The sequence below is a fragment of the Pseudochaenichthys georgianus genome, chromosome 23 (genome assembly GCF_902827115.2).
Source record: "Pseudochaenichthys georgianus chromosome 23, fPseGeo1.2, whole genome shotgun sequence".
Classification (NCBI taxonomy): domain Eukaryota; kingdom Metazoa; phylum Chordata; class Actinopteri; order Perciformes; family Channichthyidae; genus Pseudochaenichthys; species Pseudochaenichthys georgianus.
In genome coordinates this window covers 23,896,198-23,913,894 of record NC_047525.1, presented here as the reverse complement: position 1 = coordinate 23,913,894, position 17,697 = coordinate 23,896,198, and the positions used below count along the sequence as shown (strand labels likewise).

At 41.8% G+C, this 17,697-nt stretch overlaps 1 protein-coding gene across 1 annotated transcript; it reads right to left on the bottom strand.

The window, feature by feature from the left end:
• Positions 1-3,175: 3,175 nt before the first annotated feature.
• pwp1 (PWP1 homolog, endonuclein) lies at positions 3,176-16,356 on the bottom strand. The gene is made up of 15 exons (XM_034075199.2): positions 16,168-16,356; positions 15,186-15,244; positions 14,899-15,074; positions 14,741-14,826; positions 13,859-13,955; positions 13,378-13,488; positions 11,049-11,179; positions 10,355-10,431; positions 9,889-9,985; positions 9,732-9,793; positions 9,049-9,160; positions 8,493-8,583; positions 7,002-7,123; positions 5,285-5,390; positions 3,176-3,796 (listed from the first exon to the last, which is right to left on the bottom strand). Exons 1-15 carry the CDS (start codon positions 16,231-16,233, stop codon positions 3,699-3,701), a joined length of 1,491 nt encoding a protein of 496 aa, XP_033931090.1. The 5' UTR covers positions 16,234-16,356; the 3' UTR covers positions 3,176-3,698.
• Positions 16,357-17,697: the final 1,341 nt, after the last annotated feature.

Below are 17,697 nucleotides of genomic sequence, written 5' to 3'. Positions count from 1 at the left end.
TATCAGGGGAATGAGCCACGGCCACGTGCATTGCCAAACCTCTCATTCGCATCGGCAGGCTAAATAATCAACACCCCAGTCACATCTGTGTTTTTGCCTGCTCTTGCCAGGATGTCTAAGCCAGTTAAACGTTGTGCTGTTGTTGGCTGCAAGACTCGGGACAGGGGACTGCATGCAATGCCATCAGTGGAAAAAGAAATGAATCTGTGGCTAGACTTCATTTACAAGGGACATGTGCCAGAAGACCACGGAAGATTTCTGTTTGTGTGTTCCAAACATTTTACCACGGACATGTTTATTAACTTCTCTCAAGTCCAACAGGGATATGCCTCCAAACTAATGCTAAACCCGGGATCAATACCAACCATCCGGGACCAGGCCAGTGAGGACACATCCAATTTTGAAGCTGTACGTTTTTATTTAGCGGTGTTTTTCCTGATAAAGCTATCTCTAGCTTGTAGCATGTAGCTTCGCCGCATCAATGTCGCCTCAAACCCAAATAGTAATCGGTTAGGTGTTTATATATTTTTGTAGCATTTTATTTTGTACGCTCCGCAGTCTTTGCTTTGTCATTTGAATTATCAGGCATTTGCTAACATGTTCAGACATACTGCCGTAATGGCGATCTGTGTGAAGGCTGTACAGCCACGCCCTAGGCGATAACACAAGTATTTATTCTCCTATTTATTAGTATTTTGTATTCTCTACAATCATATTGAGTAAGTTATAATAACAAACGTAATCTTCTGTAGGCAAGTGCCGTTTTTTCCAGCGTTATATGTAAACGCTTTTGTGATTGTAGTCTGTAAGAACGATCAGATATCATCGATCTGTAAACTAAGCTACGCTACGCTAATGAGACATGCCGTGTTTTGCAGCGTTATATGTAAAAGCTTTTGTGTGTTTACTTGTTTGCGCACATGAATATAAATGGGGGTGTGTTAGGATACAACACTGTGTATGTATGCGAGGGGGGGGACACACCACGAGTAAAACTGAGCTAAAGCCCCGTCGGTCTGTTGTTGTTGACAAGGCCTTACCTCTAGCAACAGGCTAATTAGTGGCTAGCACTCATTACAGTCAGTCTACTGAGCTCAGCCCCTCTCCAACACATCACCTGCATTGAGTCAGAAACACAGCATGCACGTTACGGTTCAAAACTAACTCAGATTGGAAAAGGCTAAGCAAAGAGCTTTGCTAAATAGAGAGCTTTGCTAAGAAGTTTCAGTTTTTTACATGCATATACTAATCTAAACCACATTTTTTGTTGTGCTTTTTTTACCATTGCACAGCCCTACGTGGCCAACTTGATGGACCTCATCTTCGAGCAAGTCTTTGTGGACCCTGCACCATTATGAGCGACCTGACAGGGAGGAGGTCATCGCCGGGTATGCTACACGGTTCAATTTGGCTGCTGTCTGAACCCAACATCGACATTTCACGGATCAGGAAACTCCCTGCGTATCCTGAGGACAACGCAGGCCGGAATCACCACTCTGATCCTGCGTCCAAGGAAGCCCCATCACCAGCTCACAAAGCTTCTGTAAAAATATTTAGTGTCATTTATACAAAATACAAGTAGGCTACATTTAGTTTTTTTGTATGGGTTTTTTTAACCGTTGATTTTAACAATAAAGTTCCAAGTTGATATCAAAATGTGTCGTGATTATTCATGTTTGGATGGGTAAAGAATATTCTGATTTCAAAAGCATAAGGTTGTGTGTGTGGACCTTTTTGTCGTACACATGGGTGTGTTATGCCATTGCTGTGTAGTATATAATAGTACAATGACGTCGTGGCGCAATTTGCACAAAGAAGTCAATAACTGAGCTTTTAAAAACACATGAAACTACACACATTGCTGACAACTGAGGTGTTGTTGGAGTTATACTTTTTATCATCCTAAGTTATTCAACTTTCCAACGGTTGTTGCAGGATGTTGGAAGAAAAGGACTGTAAACTATTAAACGCAATGAGGCCATTGTATATATGCTGAAAATATGAATGTCTCCCTTTATAAATATATATATATATCGCTGTTTTTGCGTTACAAACTGTACACATTGCATTCTTGCTAATTAGCCAAAATATGAACGGAATAAGGAGCAAGCATCGTAACAGAGTAAAATAAATAGGGACAACAGCTTGTCAGCTAACCATTCAGAAACGTCCTGCTGCAACCGAGATTTTTGCACCTCCACCTAAACCTCCGCTGCTTCAGGGTCAGTTTCTGGATCAAATTGATAGTATGCTTGAACACATGAATTGCTCTGAGATGACATGTTTATTCGACACTGGTAATCACAGCAAGCACGGTAACGTGACTCTCGCCGGCTCATGCCTGCTCTTCTGCAGGGGGGCGTGGTCAGCTGCTGCTCAGAATTTTCAAAGACTGGCTTGGAATAAAGCGAAAATGAGCGAAACGAGGCATGTCTAAAAAATGATCTGTTTGGTATTTTGAAAAATAAAATGTATAAATATACCTTATATAGGTATGGTCATACACTATATCATTTAAATATAGCATGATAGGTCTCCTTTAAGGAGGGGCTGAGGGAATAATGTCACCCTACATGTTTACCTTTCGCCCTCTGACGCTGCGGACCAACATTGAGCATCCGTTATCCCCCTTAAGGAGGGGCTGCCCTAGCATTTTGTTGTTGTTGCCAGTTTATGACCGGGCAACTCTCGGTCAGAGATAGTTATTGTTGTGGAACACATCCTTCTCGGGGTGTAGATGACCCCGAGGCATAAGCGACAACAAATGTGATTCAGTGTCCTCAGCTGTTTAGTCTATTGAAGAATGTTGATTATAATTTATTACACTCTGAACTAGTTAAAACCTGGAGCTACAGGAGGGCTCTTCAGAATTGATTGTGGCATTTCAACCGTGTGGTCAACTCGTGGCCCGTGACATGTCGTGTGAATTCTCCGGCCGAAGCTCCAAATAAACCGTCAGTTTGCCATCAAAGCTCCAGCTCTCCATCGTGTCTCTCCTCACTCCAATTGCTTCAGAAGTTTCCCCCACAGTTACCACTTAGAAAAGCTCTCTCCACTTAATTAATTTGATCGATATATCAATGTATTATGCATTTAAGACGTAATTAACATAAAGCCTGTTCATCATCTGTAACTCTGCAAGGAAGGGTTACATACAACAAAAAAACGGTTTACACATTTTAAACTGTATTTATTTATTGAATATACAGCATGTTAATAAGTCCACTATGTTTCAACACTGGTGCCAGATGCTATTAAACATTTTATTTGACTATTGAACATTACCAGAAAACCCAGGTCTGCACGTGTGAAAATAGTTTTTGTAGCATAGAACAACAAAAGGAAAACTGAAATAGACCTCAAAGGAATATAAACAATTCAAATATCTGAATCACTGCGTCCACATTAAACATCTTAGATATATTCACTCGTGAATATAACGCTTTTTTTATTAACACATCTATGAGTGTGCAAAGCAGCTGTTGTTATGTGTGTAGCGAGACAAGCTGAACACGTTTCTTCAGGTGTTTTCCGTCTAGTTCACATTCTCTCCACCTTCCAAATTCTTCAGGAATGCAGCTTCGTTTGTTCCGATCCTTTCCCCCTCTGTCTGCACCCTGAGGACACAGCGACAGCAGGGCAGCCGGGTGTGCTCTCAGCTCTATTCATGTGTTCAGGTTGCCGACTCATCCGGAGCGTCACTCGGAGACTTCCATCTCTCCCGAGGCTGCAGCGCTGGAAGCCTGGGACCCCGTGTTCGCCACCATGCGCTCTCGACCGCCAAACACCTCGGTCACTAAGGACAAACAATCACAATAACACACAGGCATTAGTGATTTGACAACTCGACGAATAAGCAGTGATCGTAAACGGTATATTATAAAATGGACAAGTCAAATCAAGCAATCTGATTGGTTCATAGCCGTGATATACTGAGCGTATACCACGGGTAGAATTGTAAGTTACTTTTCACAACAAGTCAGTATCCCTCCGCGTCTGAGGAAAACAGTATACCGTTGGGCTGAAAAGCAAACTGCTTCGCGTCGGGCCGAACCACGCCCCTTAGCTGTGATATAATGAGCGTATACCGCGGCCTGTCGTGAGCTATTGCTTAGATCTACAGTAAATACACATATATTTAACTCTATGCATTACATTAATGCACAACAATATGTTGTATTACTGCCGATTTCTATTCCATATTTTATTCCATTGCAATGTAAATACTGTTATATTTTTCTAGTTCTCGACCTGTGTTTTTAATTCTTGTTTTTATGCACCACAACATCAAGTCAAATTTCTCGTGGTGTAAACCTACCTGGTAATAAACCTGTTTCTGATTTGGCAAAAACAAGTACAAAGAAACAGTAACAGATATGAAGCTCAGCGCAAGTTCAACCAGGAAGACCTTCTTTACTCATTCATTTACTATGCTACGTTTCTACTCTCTCTCCTCTCGATAAGTGATCGGGGGCGTCACTCCCCAGCTTAACCAATCACTTCGCTCTATTCCCAAGAGCCTATCATAGCGCTCCACTAACCCTTTTAAATCTGCTCTCCCCCCTCTGTCAGCTGTCATTTCAGGAGACTCAACGCAACCCTCCTCCAGCCCTTTTCACCGTCCTGTCCCTCCGGATCCAGGTCAAGCTAAGCCCCTCCCCTTCCGACCGAACCCAGCTATCCATTCACCACCACCAGTGTCTAGACCCCGGGGGGTTTCATCAGATCGGTTGTCCCCTCCCGAATGATACTTCCTGCACAACGGGGCCTAATCGCCAAAACTCCATTACATTCATTTGTGTATTCCTGGCAATACATATGTATTCTTACATCAAAACCGTCTGATTGAAAAACGATTGTCCAACGTTGAGGGATATTTTTGACTTTTTGAAGTGGGTTGTATATCTATAGTCAATGTATTGCAGTTAAGTGTACGCAGAATGTCAAATATTTTCACTGCTTTACCTTGCAGTTTTTCAATTATGAAACTTAAAGGGGGTTTCATACTTGAATTTTGTGCCCTTACTTTGACATTTTGGCCTTTGCAGACCATTTACATGCACACAAACCTACACTACAGGAGAGAGAAAAGTTATCTATGCTGTGTTCAAAGCAGCCAGACAAAAACAGTAATATTAACTCCCACATGGTAACGGTTCATATTCACTGTTCGGAACATGGTTGTGGTGATAGATGATGACACCCTCCCTATGGTGTTATGAACTGTCGTATACTTCCTGAAAGGGTGTGATGTAAAAAATTATAAAAAACAAAGAAACTATACCTGCTGCAACATCGCTGATATCCCAAACCCTCAAGCCTTCCTTCTGCCCTCCGAAGGCGTAGACGAAGGGGTGATCAGGGCAACACGACGAACAGAACAGCACACCCTGTTGGGAAGGAAGTCATTATAATTTATTTTAAAACCTCAACATTCTCCACGGCAGGATATAGTCTCTGTTGGGCTACAAGGGATGCGAGAAGCAAGTTTATCCAGTATAAAAGTGTGCATAGATATTATGTTACACCCCTGAAATGGTTTTTAACTCAGGAGAATAAATGTTGGAAATGTAATAGAGAAGTGGGCACATTTCGTCATGCTCGATGGGATTGCCCAAGGGTGCTGCGTTTTCGGAAGGTGGTGTTGAAAAACCTTGAAGGGTGGCTCAGAAAACCTCTACCAGAATTGCCACAGCTCTGTTTGCTAGGGGACACGTCTCTTGTGCCACCAGGCAGGCCGTTTCTTCCTACAGGCGGACTATGCAGATGCGCCGCCGCCTAGTGGCCGCGGGGGGCCCCCCCAAGTGGCCGCGGGGGGCCCCCAAGCTGAACATTCAGGTTCAGCCTCAATATATTTGGGGAGAATTTAAATTAGCCGTCTTTATGTGTAGACAGCCAAGCCCCCGCCTGTGTTCGGCGAAGGCAAGGCAAGTTTATTTATATAGCACCTTTCAACACAAGGCAATTCAAAGTGATTTACAAAAAAGCATTATATGCATACATATCTAATGTAGGATATACCGACTGGAAGAGCCCACATACGGGTGCATTGTCCTAGGGAGGGTACAGGGTACAGGAAGTATATCTGTATATGTGTAGATCAGCGGTTCTCAAACTGTGGTCCATTGCAGGTGGTCCGTAAAAAAACGTTTGCACTTTTATATATGTCATATATAAAAGTAGTGTTCCAAAGCAGATATTTGTTATTGTTAATTATTAACACTTAAATTACACCACTAGTTACCCATGGTTACGTGTGCAACACCACAAACATGGATCGGTGGCTAGCATCAGGTTCTCTGAAGAGAAAAGAGGTTAATGAAGACAATGAGTGAGTCGGAGGCATCTCCAAGATGGAGTCCGCAGAATGAAACAAAGAAAGGGAAGACTAAGAGAAAGTGCAATGGGAACTACTTAAGTGGGATTTACCCACACGGGCACTGAAGATGAGCCTTTGCCAGCATGCGCTCTGTGCCAACAATTAATTAACCTCTTGTCTCTTCAGAGAACCTGATGCGAGCCACCGATCCATGTTTGTGGTGTTGCACGCGCACACGTAACCATGGGTAACCAGTGGTGAAATGAATTGTTGTCCATAATTAACAATAACAAATATCTTTAGTTTTAACACTACGTTTATATTATGTACTTATTTTTACGGTTTGCATGTGAGGTGGTCCGCGGAAATCCTTGATAACAAAAAGTCTGAGAACCCCTGGTGGAGATGTATATATACGTGGATATGATATTTGTTGTAAATGTGTATCGACATGCTTCACGTTGATGTATGAGTGTGTGCGCATATGTATATAGGCGTGTGTGTGTGTGTGTGTGTGTGTGTGTAAGAAGAATTGGGGTGCCGTAGGTTTTGTTAATGTCTGTTCTGCATTTATGTATAAAATGGGAAAATGTAACACAAATCTTAATGACAAATGAAACCCTCAAAGTTCACATAAGCCTGTGGGAGAAACATCGTGAGGTCTGAATAGGAGAGCTCTTACCATTTTCATATCCCTCGAGTGCACCAGGTTGGGTTTGTTGCCCAAAATGTCCCAAATCTTAACGTGTTTGTCGGCTGACGAGGTGACCAGGCACCCTTTGATCTGGCTGCTGAGGTCCAGACCTGCACACACGTTACATGATCATTGTACAGTCAGTCAACGTGCCTTTAGAACACGGGCCTTTGACCTGAAGAAAACCTATGTATTAAACATCTTACTGACAATCTCTCTAGACTTACAAATCACCCAAATCCCCCTGTGTGTGTCCTCCTGAGTCCTACATGTTATGGTATTTCATTTTTACTGTATTTTTATTTCACGTTGTATCAAATAGTCGCAACCGAGTGTGAAGCGGCTGGGATGAGGATCAGCACCTCCAAATCTGAGGCCATGGTTCTCAGCAGGAAACCGATGGACTGTCCACTCCAAGTAGGGAATGAGTCCTTACCCCAAGTGAAGGGGTTCAAGTATCTCGGGGTCTTGTTCTCGAGTGAGGGAACAATGGAGCGTGAGATGGTCCGGAGAATCGGAGCAGCGGGAGCGGTACTGCAGTCGCTTTACCGCACCGTTGTGACGAAAAGGGAGCTGAGCCAGAAGGCAAAGCTCTCTGTCTACCGGGTCATGTCCGTTCCTACCCTCACCTATGGTCATGAAGGATGGGTCATGACCGAAAGAACGAGATCGCGCGGATACAAGCGGCCGAGATGGGTTTCCTCCGCCGGGTGGCTGGTGTCTCCCTTAGGGATAAGGTGAGAAGTTCGGTCATCAGGGAGGGACTCGGAGTTGAGCCGCTCCTCCTTCGCGTCGAAAGGAGCCAGTTGAGGTGGTTCGGGTACCTAGTAAGGATGCCACCTGGGCGCCTCCCTAGGGAGGTGTTCCAGGCACGTCCAGCTGGGAGGAGACCGAGGGGTAGACCTAGGACCAGGTGGAGGGATTATATCTCTTCGCTGGCCTGGGAGCGCCTTGGGACCCCCCAGTCAGAGCTGGTTGATGAGGGGAAAGAAAGTTTGGGGCTCTCTGCTGGAACTGATACCCCGCGACCCGACCACGGATAAGCGGGAGAAGATGGATGGATGGATGTATCAAATAGCCTTTTATCATTTTCTTGTCATTTTAACTATCTTCTACAGTGTGATCTATGCTTCTAACTGTAAAGCCCACTGAGACAAACCTTTGCTGTGATATTGGGCTGTCTAAATAAACTCGGATTTGATGTGAAGATAAGCCTGCAGGCTACAATGGGTTTCACTCGGTGTGTTCGTCAAAATGTTTGCATGTTGTAAAAATAAAGTAACCCCATGTTTCTCTGGTGTCTTCCAACAATGCCAACACATCATTTCACCCTTCCTTAGCGACTCACCGCCGACAGTCTCGCCGCACAGTGCAGAACAACACATAGTGTGTACTGATTTAACTATGTTTAACTGCACGGACACAACACGTGTAGAAACAAAGCTACGTTTTTTCTATTGAAGGTGAACTTCTACCTACCCGACACTTCTGCATCGTGAGCCTTCAGTGTGAACAGGGGTTTGTCCGAGCGTGCGTCCAGACAGTAGATAAACCCATCCTCCGTGCTGGCCTGAACACAAACACACACGTAAACACCAGGTGTGTTACAGCACACCACGACTATTTAAGGTTACGGTTAGCTCGTTTATATATAGCACATCTCAGACACAAAGGCAATTCAAAGGGGCTTCACATGGGCGCCAACACATAATCATTTAGAACTAAATAAATGGAGAAAGTAGTTAAAAATAGACATTGTAAATGCACATAATGCTGCAAGAAGTGCCGTTAAAACAGTTAAATGATCTGGAGAAGCAGCATTAAAGGTTTACAGAGCAGAATCTCTGACATGTATTGGGGTCGCAGTCCATTTAGAGCTTTATACGTTAAAAGTTGAAGTCTAAGCTTTGAGTAGCGAGTGCAGAGCTCTGAGAACTGGGCCGTTGTGTTCGTTTCTTCTCAAAACCCTTCCTGGTAGAGTTGTATAAGCAGGAACACGGATGGGGTATTCCCAGTGCAGATTTCGAGCACCTACCAGGAAGTTGTACGGGGAGAAGTGGTTCCAGGCCAGCCGCTCCACCTGCCCGCTGAACCTCCAGGTCCGGTTGCTGTTGTCTGGACTCCGGCAGTCGTACAGAACAGCCGTCCTGAACAGAGAACATCTTTGTAACTCCTCGTGAAGGTGAATCTGTTCATCTCCTATCTCCTCATTCTACAAACGAATGATAATATGTCGCATTTCCACTGCAGGGTTTTAGCGCAGCTCGGATCGCTATATCTTGCTTCTCCACTAGGGGCAGTAGCGGCTCACTGGTACTTTTTTTAGAACCACCTCAGTCGAGGTTCCAAGCGAGCTGAAAATATGCTTCGCTAGTGACGACCGCTGACTGGTCAGAGAGAAGCGTCACAATTCTTGCGCGAGTATTTCAAAGTATTTCAAATTTCAACAAGGTATTTTGAATATCAACAAGGTACGAGGTACAGACTTTCCAGCAGTGTAGAGAAAAACAAAAAAAACGGAAGAGTGCTTATCGAGCCGCCAAGGACCACAACGGCCGGAGTGGTCCCAGTAGGAAAACATGCCTACACTGCGTGGTTACTATAGTTACTACCCTCGTTACTAACGGTAATGGAAACGCAGCTTAAAGTGAGCCGAACCGAGCCATGGCGAGCGGCGCTGAAACCTGTAGTGGAAACGCGGCTGTCGATCACACTCACTTATCATAAGAGCCTGATATCAGAGTCTGGGCCTCGAACGGGTGGAATGATAACGTCTGAACCTGAAGGACGGAGAAGAGAGTGGAAATTATTGTGATGTAATGACAGATAATCACTCCGAGTTATATTCGGTATAAGTATTTCCCATCTTGAATACCTTATCCGTGTGCCTGCGCAGAGTCGTGGCCGGTTTGCCTTGAGTGAGATCCCACAGCACCACGGTGTCGTCAGCCGACCCACTGGCCAGCACAGTTCTACCGGAGAGAAGGGTTGTTTCACAGGTGAGTTTACATATACACTGTCCCGTATATTAAACCGTGTATAAAGACTCTAATTACGTGTATATTTAATAAGCATAAGGTGCCATTTTTGTTATTAGGTTGTTCGAGTCATCTTCACTGTACATTTATATATTCAGTCTAATATTTAATATTCCATTCACAGGAAGTGAAATAGAGGGATATGACTAGAATGGCTGATCCGTTTGGTATTTTGAGCAAAACACTTCATGTTTTTTATATATTTGTATATATCTGAGTCCTATGCTATTGCCTAAAAATAGCATGATAGGTGAGCTTTAAGGACACGGACTAAAACACAAATACTATATTCACAATACTGACCTGAGCAGTTTGTTCCAGGACAAATCCAGCACTGCGTCTGTGTGGCCCTCCAAGGGCTCGGCTGCTGCGGCCCCCCCCTGGCAGCAAGGAGAACAATGTGTTACTGACATCCAGCCAAGCAGGGAGAACAATGTCTACTACTAATGGGGTCAAACATTTAAGAAATAAATAGTCAAAAAAATCCTAAAAAAATATAAAAATAATTCAATTTTGAAACTATTTTCATTGTAAAAAACAACATTTTTTAAATAAACATGCCTGTAAATATAAAACTGTTGTGCAATACCTCTTCACATGTGCAATATACACTTACGTTTAATTAATAATAATAATAATAATAATAAAAAGCAGAGAATAATGCGAGAGCGGGGAGAAAGACGTCCACGACTGATGGGGTAATAAATAGTCTACATATCCTAAAAAAACAAATCATTCAATTTCTAATAGTTTTCATTATAAAAAACAAAATGTCTGCAGTACCTCTCTACGTGTGCACTATACACTTATGGGAAATTAATGCTGTAACGGCATAGATGTCCCCGCTGCGGGACAAATAAAGGATTTCTGAACAAACCGCCCTTTTCTAATAATTCCAGTCAAAAGGATGAGGCCGTTATTCAAGGTCTCACAGTTTTGACCGACGGCTCCCACTTCCACCGTACTAGCTAGTAAGGACAGGGTAACATGTAAACACCTTCTTGCCCTTCTTTTTCTTCTTGGCCGCCTTCTTGGTCCCCAGGGAGAAGGCGGGCTCCAAGCAGTCGACAACATCCAGGTCCCACACATCGATCTGGGGGGTCATGTTCCCCACAGCGGCGTAGTTACCTGACACCCAGAGCACAGCGAGGCAAGGTCACAAACACAGCGGGACGTGCACTTATTATACAAAATCCACTTCTTCATGTCTCTCCTACATCAACATGTGTCCCCTCTTCTCCATGTCTCGTCTACATCAACATGTGTCCCCTCTTCTTCATGTCTCTTCTACATCAACATGTGTCCCCTCTTCTTCATGTCTCTTCTACTTCAACATGTGTCCCCTCTTCTTCATGTCTCTTCTACTTCAACATGTGTCCCCTCTTCTTCATGTCTCTTCTACATCAACATATGTCCCCTCTTCTCCATGTCTCTTCTACATCAACACGTGTCCCCTCTTCTTCATGTCTCTTCTACATCAACATGTGTCCCCTCTTCTTCATGTCTCTTCTACATCAACATATGTCCCCTCTTCTCCATGTCTCTTCTACATCAACACGTGTCCCCTCTTCTTCATGTCTCTTCTACATCAACATGTGTCCCCTCTTCTTCATGTCTCTTCTACATCAACATGTGTCCCCTCTTCTTCATGTCTCTTCTACATCAACATTAGGGGTGCAACAACTAATCGACATAATCGATTAAAATCGATTACCAAATTAGTTGCCAACTAATTCAGTCGTCGATTCGTTGGTGACGTCATCACGTGCGTTTTACGCGCCGTTAAGCTACAACGTTATCGGTACTGGAGACATTTAAAAAATATATGTCATGTATTATTGATACAAAAACATTATATCGCAGTCTTAGTGTGGCCAGCTCGTTTATAATATGTAAAAAGACAAACAAATGCGTCTATGATGTATTTTCGATCAGACGAGATCTCTCTCCCTGGTCTGTGTGGGAGGGGGCGGGGCAGTTTACACACACGCGGCTGCTATATGCAGCAACACACTGCGGAGACGACGGAGAGAACGCCGCTCCGAGGTGTGGTTAAACTTTACCCTTTTCGATGCTCGTTGCCAAAAGTGCAATAAGAGTTTAGATGTAAGGGCGGCAACACGAGCAATTTGTCTAAACATTTATCAAAAGTGCTCCACATCCATGCACCGGGTTCGACTGTCTTTCTAGCAGCTCTGTAGCCCCGTCCACGAGCAACGTTTCCACGTCAGGTGTTATGTTTGCTAGCAGAAACACACGGAGTTAACTACATTATATAAACATGGGGTAATGATTAGAGGTAACTGAATTAGTTAGTTTGTTAAAGTTTCAGCTATTCTGTTTACAGTTCTGTCATCACATTATTTATTATTTGCAAAAACACTGTTGTTTCTTTTGATGTGAAATATTATTTATTTAATTTAAATGAAAAGCAATGTTCATTTTGTAAACAATTTGTTTAGTTAATTTAATAATATGTATTTTTTAATCAAGTATTCATCTTTATTGTCTTCATTGTTAGTTTCCACATGCCTAAAACAACCTCAAGCTAAATCTAAAAGTTGATGGCTAAATAAGAGCGTTTTAGAAATTGTGCAAGGCATAATAGTCCGAATAGTCGATTAATCGTTTCATTAATCGACTATCAAATTAGTCGTTTGTTGCAGCCCTAATCAACATGTGTCCCCTCTTCTTCATATCTCTTCTACATCAACATGTGTCCCCTCTTCTCCATGTCTCTTCTACATCAACATGTGTCCCCTCTTCTTCATGTCTCCTCTACATCAACATGTGTCCCCTCTTCCTCATGTCTCTTCTACATCAACATGTGTCCCCTCTTCTTCATGTCTCTTCTTCATCAACATGTGTCCCCTCTTCTTCCTGTCTCTTCTACATCAACATGTGCCCCCTCTTCTTCATGTCTCTTCTACATCAACATGTGTCCCCTCTTCCTCATGTCTCTTCTACATCAACATGTGTCCCCTCTTCTTCAGTGTGTTGGCTTGTGTAACCATTAGCCAATCAGCAACCAAGGTAACCCCCCCCCCCTGAATCTCCTCCTAGAGCACCTTTGAGGGGCTCCTTATTTTCATCTAAAGTAACAGACAGAGAATCAGCACTTTGGCAACAGGGCTGAAACAGAGGGGATTATGGGTAATGCTGCAATGATCTGTTTGGTGTTTCAGCCAATCAGAGACAGGCTCTGTATATATCTGACACCTGTGATATATTGATGAAAAACAGTATAATAGCTTTAAATAGATCAAATGATATACTTTATTCTGGCTGTTGTATTCACATGGAATAAAACTGAATCTAGTTCTTACCGGCACCTTCTCCGGGGCTGGGGTCAAAGTTGAGCCACTCGATGCACAGAGGGTACGCTGGCAGCAGAATATCGTGATGGACATACAGAGAGTCCTCATCCGAGTTATAAACTGTAAAGAAATCACTTGTTAAATATATATTTCAGAAGTCTACAATATAAAACGCTTCAGACAAATGCCTATACTTATTCTAAAATGAACATTAGCATATGATATGAGAATCAGAACCAGGTGTATTGCCAAGTAGGTTCACACATACGAGGAACTGCCTTGGGATATACGGTGCAGACGTAAACACGAGAGAGGTAGCTTGAATACAAATGTGGAAAATATTCAGAGGGTTCTGCAGAGCTGGCAATACTTCATGTCAGGATCAGATATGTGGCTCGTGTTCTTAGCGAGAGCAACGGTTTCTACAAAATAAAGTATCTTCCTGTGTCTTCAGAATATTCCATGTCATGTCACATATGAAGACTTTCACCATGGATCTCTAAATTGCAGACGTCCTTCTCCGCCCGGCCGGTCATGATCAGATTGTCACTGGGTTTGATTTGGAAGTCTTCCCGCTCGTACTGGTCCTAAAAAGACATCAAAGATGAACGTAAACATCTCAGGTCTGAATTCATGGTTTCTCACTTTAGCCAAATGCCCCACGTGCATTCAGGGGTAGTGCCGATTCCAAAAACTGACTTGATAAATGAAGGGCAATTATTTCCCCAACATCAGAAAAACACATCAAATCATCCGTTTCCAAACTCTCACACAACTCATGCAGCGTCACCCACGTCTCATTTCCCCAGTGCTATGCTCTCGACTTCCTAAAACACAAGCACTGTGGCTTAAACTGTTTGGTCTCACACTCTTACAGGCCTTGTACCGATCTGTGTGAGTGTGTGTGTGTGTGTGTGTGTGTGTGTGTGTGTGTGTGTGTGTGTGTGTGTGTGTGTGTGTGTGTGTGTGGCCTGGTATTACTATACTTGTGGGGACCTAAATCTGTCTACACAGTCACGTGTGGGGACTTGCCTCCCTTAGGGTGAAGACTTGGTTAGGGTAAGGGTTATGGTTAGGCGTGTGTGTGTGTGTGTGTGTGTGTGTGTGTGTGTGTGTGTGTGTGTGTGTGTGTGTGTGTGTGTGTGTGTGTGTGTGTGTGTTCTTCATGAATTCAAGAAAACATCTGGCAATTAATTGATATACTAATTATCATGTCATAAGTCAAGTATAATGCATTAAATACAATCCTGTACTGGAATACTTGTGTGTGCTTAGGTGGAAGAGTTTCATAGCTATACGTTCGTCGGGCTACAGGTACTACTAGAAATAGGACAATAAGGAATCAGTTTGCAGGTGAGTTAAAGCCTCTTACTGTGTCTTTGATGGTGATGTAGGGATCCTCCTCGTTACAGCTGTACACCGTCAGCCCAGCCAGACTGTCTCCCAGATTAGAGGTCGCTAAATTGAAGAGAACACGGGGTAAATATACAGAATGATCAGAAATGAGTCTGTAAACACCTGCACACTCACCTGCATCCTCTTCATCGTATCTGTCCAGGCCGTACTCTGCCAGCTCGTCATCATCGACCTTTCCATCCTCGTTCTTCTTCTTTGGGACGGCAGCAACGTCCTCCGCCGTATTACCATCGAGATTATCTTCACAAATGCCTTCATCGTCGTCTTCCTCTTCCTCGGCTGCTAGTTCCCTGATTCAGCAGACAGACAAAGAAACCTTTTCAGCTTGTACTAGAATATAAAAGTCATATGTTGGAAACATAGATTCCTGCAGTGAGGTGAATTTTGTTATTCAAACATACCCAATCTCATCCCTTGCTTCACTAATGATGCGGGCAAGTTCTTCTTGGCTCAACTCAACCTGAAATGGAATTAAAAAATAGTGTTTATACGCTCATTCGTCTCTGGTTAGATGCAATAAAAAGAAAACAGATAGGGTGTATTCAAAATAGTGTTTTCTTTTGGCATGTGTGGTTACAGTTCTAAACAGTTCTAAATACATAGCATATTAAAGCATATTAAATTACATAAGTTAAACAAAAAAAACGTGAGTTGGAAAAAGCTTTGATTTAATAAGCAAGGTCTCCAGTTTGTTCTTTGCTCTTTAGTAATAATACATATCTTAATACATCTATAGATATTGCGTGATAGCCACCATAGAAAACATGAGACAACAACAAACACACGTCAAACTGTCACTCAATTCAATTAAAATAGCTTTATTGGCACGCCCATAATGACCGACAGTATTGCCAAAGCTTTGTACAATAACGATATAATTAATATGCATTTGGAATGTGTTCATAACTATTTTGAACATTGAAAATTCATTTATTAAACAAAAACACAACAGAAAAAGTTAAAAGTGAGTTATTGATAAGTGTGCAGGATAATGCTGATAGTATATAATATTCCTATACTACATTATTAATAAAATACAAATAGGCCTACAAATACATGAAATGCAGCTTTCTTTCATTTCCCCTAGTAAGATTTTCAGTTTTTCAAATAATTGAGGATGCCTGTTATAGAAATTAGTGAAGAATTTGGAGCATTGTTTGATAAACGCAAGGAAACCATTACTCTTTTAATTTACGTTATTTCCTGGCATCGTTAACTACTGTCACTACACAACTTGTCTTATATTAAATTACACGGCAGATTTTATCTTGAATAAAGTGAGTAATTATGTAGTAAATCGTAAAGTTCGGTTTTTTAGACGCATAGTTTGAGTGCCATGTTGACAAATTAGCATAGCTAGCTAACGGTTGCTATGTTACTTACTTTGTCCGGGGTTTCCTTGGAGACGCCCCTCGCTACCCATCCGACACAGGTAATCTGCGCACTCATTTTGGAGAAAAAATGTGGTTTATCGTTCAAAAACAATAAAATATAGTAAAACGTGTCAAAACTGTTTCACTCCATGCACACAGGGGGCGTACATGTGAGTTAGAAAGGGTCCTGCGAGCATGTGGATGGCGTCAAAAGAGCGTTAACAAATCTGCCTGATCAAAAATGTAACGTTTTCATATTTTTTTTTATTCACATTAGTGGTAGACCTATGGGGTAGACATAAAGTAAATACAACAATTACATCAAATGAATAGATTTTAGACGAATACAGTTTCAGATATATCAGATAAAATATATCTTTCTTAAAGTAGCATATGATATGATGAATTGGAAATGGGGGACCCTGATGTAAACAAGACGAAAGTCTTTCTCTGGTATGCATCCCCTTAACAATTGTATTTGTTGAGCTGTACTGTACTGAACCCAATATACAAGCTGTTAATAAACTTTTCAATCAATCAATCAATCAATCAATCAATCAATCAATCAATCAATCAAGCAAACACAAACGACATCCTCCTTTTTTTAAATAATTATTTTCTTTTCAATTATTTTTAATTTGTATTAAAAATAAATATTTGTATTTGATAAATGTATTGATATTTTGTCATGTTTATTTGTTTTAGTGTTTTATTTGTTATTTTTTAAATAACATTTATTTTTGTATCCAATATATTTTTCAAGTTTTTTATTGAATTTTAATTTGTATCACTTTTTTTTGGTAAAACGTTTTTTAATGTTTAAAAAAAATGTATTCTAGATTTCCTAATATATTTATTTTCAGGTTTGATTTAATAATTGTATTGTATTACAAATCATTTTTTCTTTTTGATTATTGTAATTATTTTTCAATTAATAAACAATTGGAACGAAGGCACACAGACTTCACCTGTGGACCTGGTTTTTGAGGTACATGATACATACAATACTTTTAAAAAACACAACCAGTGAAAACCTGTATGTGTGTTTTTTATACTCACAATTCATTAACAGAAATTGCTGAAACAGCTGTTTTGTACTTTTACAGGCATATTTCCTACTGAAGCAGCTAATGACGTACTGCTGCTCTCGGCTCAACTCATCCTGAAGTAAAATAAAAAACTGCAACAAGTTCACGATCTACGACCATTCAAGCTCTATTTAGAGCAGGGGTGTCAAACTCAAGGCCCGGGGGCCAAATCCGGACCGCGACTTCATTTTATGCGGCCCCACAAGAGCTTGCAAAGAACGGTTACAGGCTGATTTACAGAAGCACACAAACTACATGTCCCACAATGCATCTCTCATTTGACTTTTTTCTCAGAATTAGACTTTTATTTCAAGATTTAATTTTTTTCTTTTTAAATCATTTTGTGACATGCTCACTGAAGAGACTTGCAATTATTTTCCCTAAACTTCTGCTTTCAGACGTAGTTAATTATGAAGTTATTACCCTGTCCGATAATAATCCAATGCAGAGGC

What these genes read in the sequence shown, in the direction of transcription:
- pwp1 (XM_034075199.2), bottom strand. Translation starts at nt 16,233, where the DNA reads ATGAGTGCGCAGATTACCTGTGTCGGATGGGTAGCGAGGGGCGTCTCC. An exon ending in CAGCCCCGGAGAAGGTGCCG is followed by an intron (nt 11,180 to 13,377) that starts GTAAGAACTAGA and finishes TCTGGGTGTCAG; the next exon opens with GTAACTACGCCGCTGTGGGG. An exon ending in TCACGATGCAGAAGTGTCGG is followed by an intron (nt 7,124 to 8,492) that starts GTAGGTAGAAGT and finishes ACGTGTGTGCAG; the next exon opens with GTCTGGACCTCAGCAGCCAG.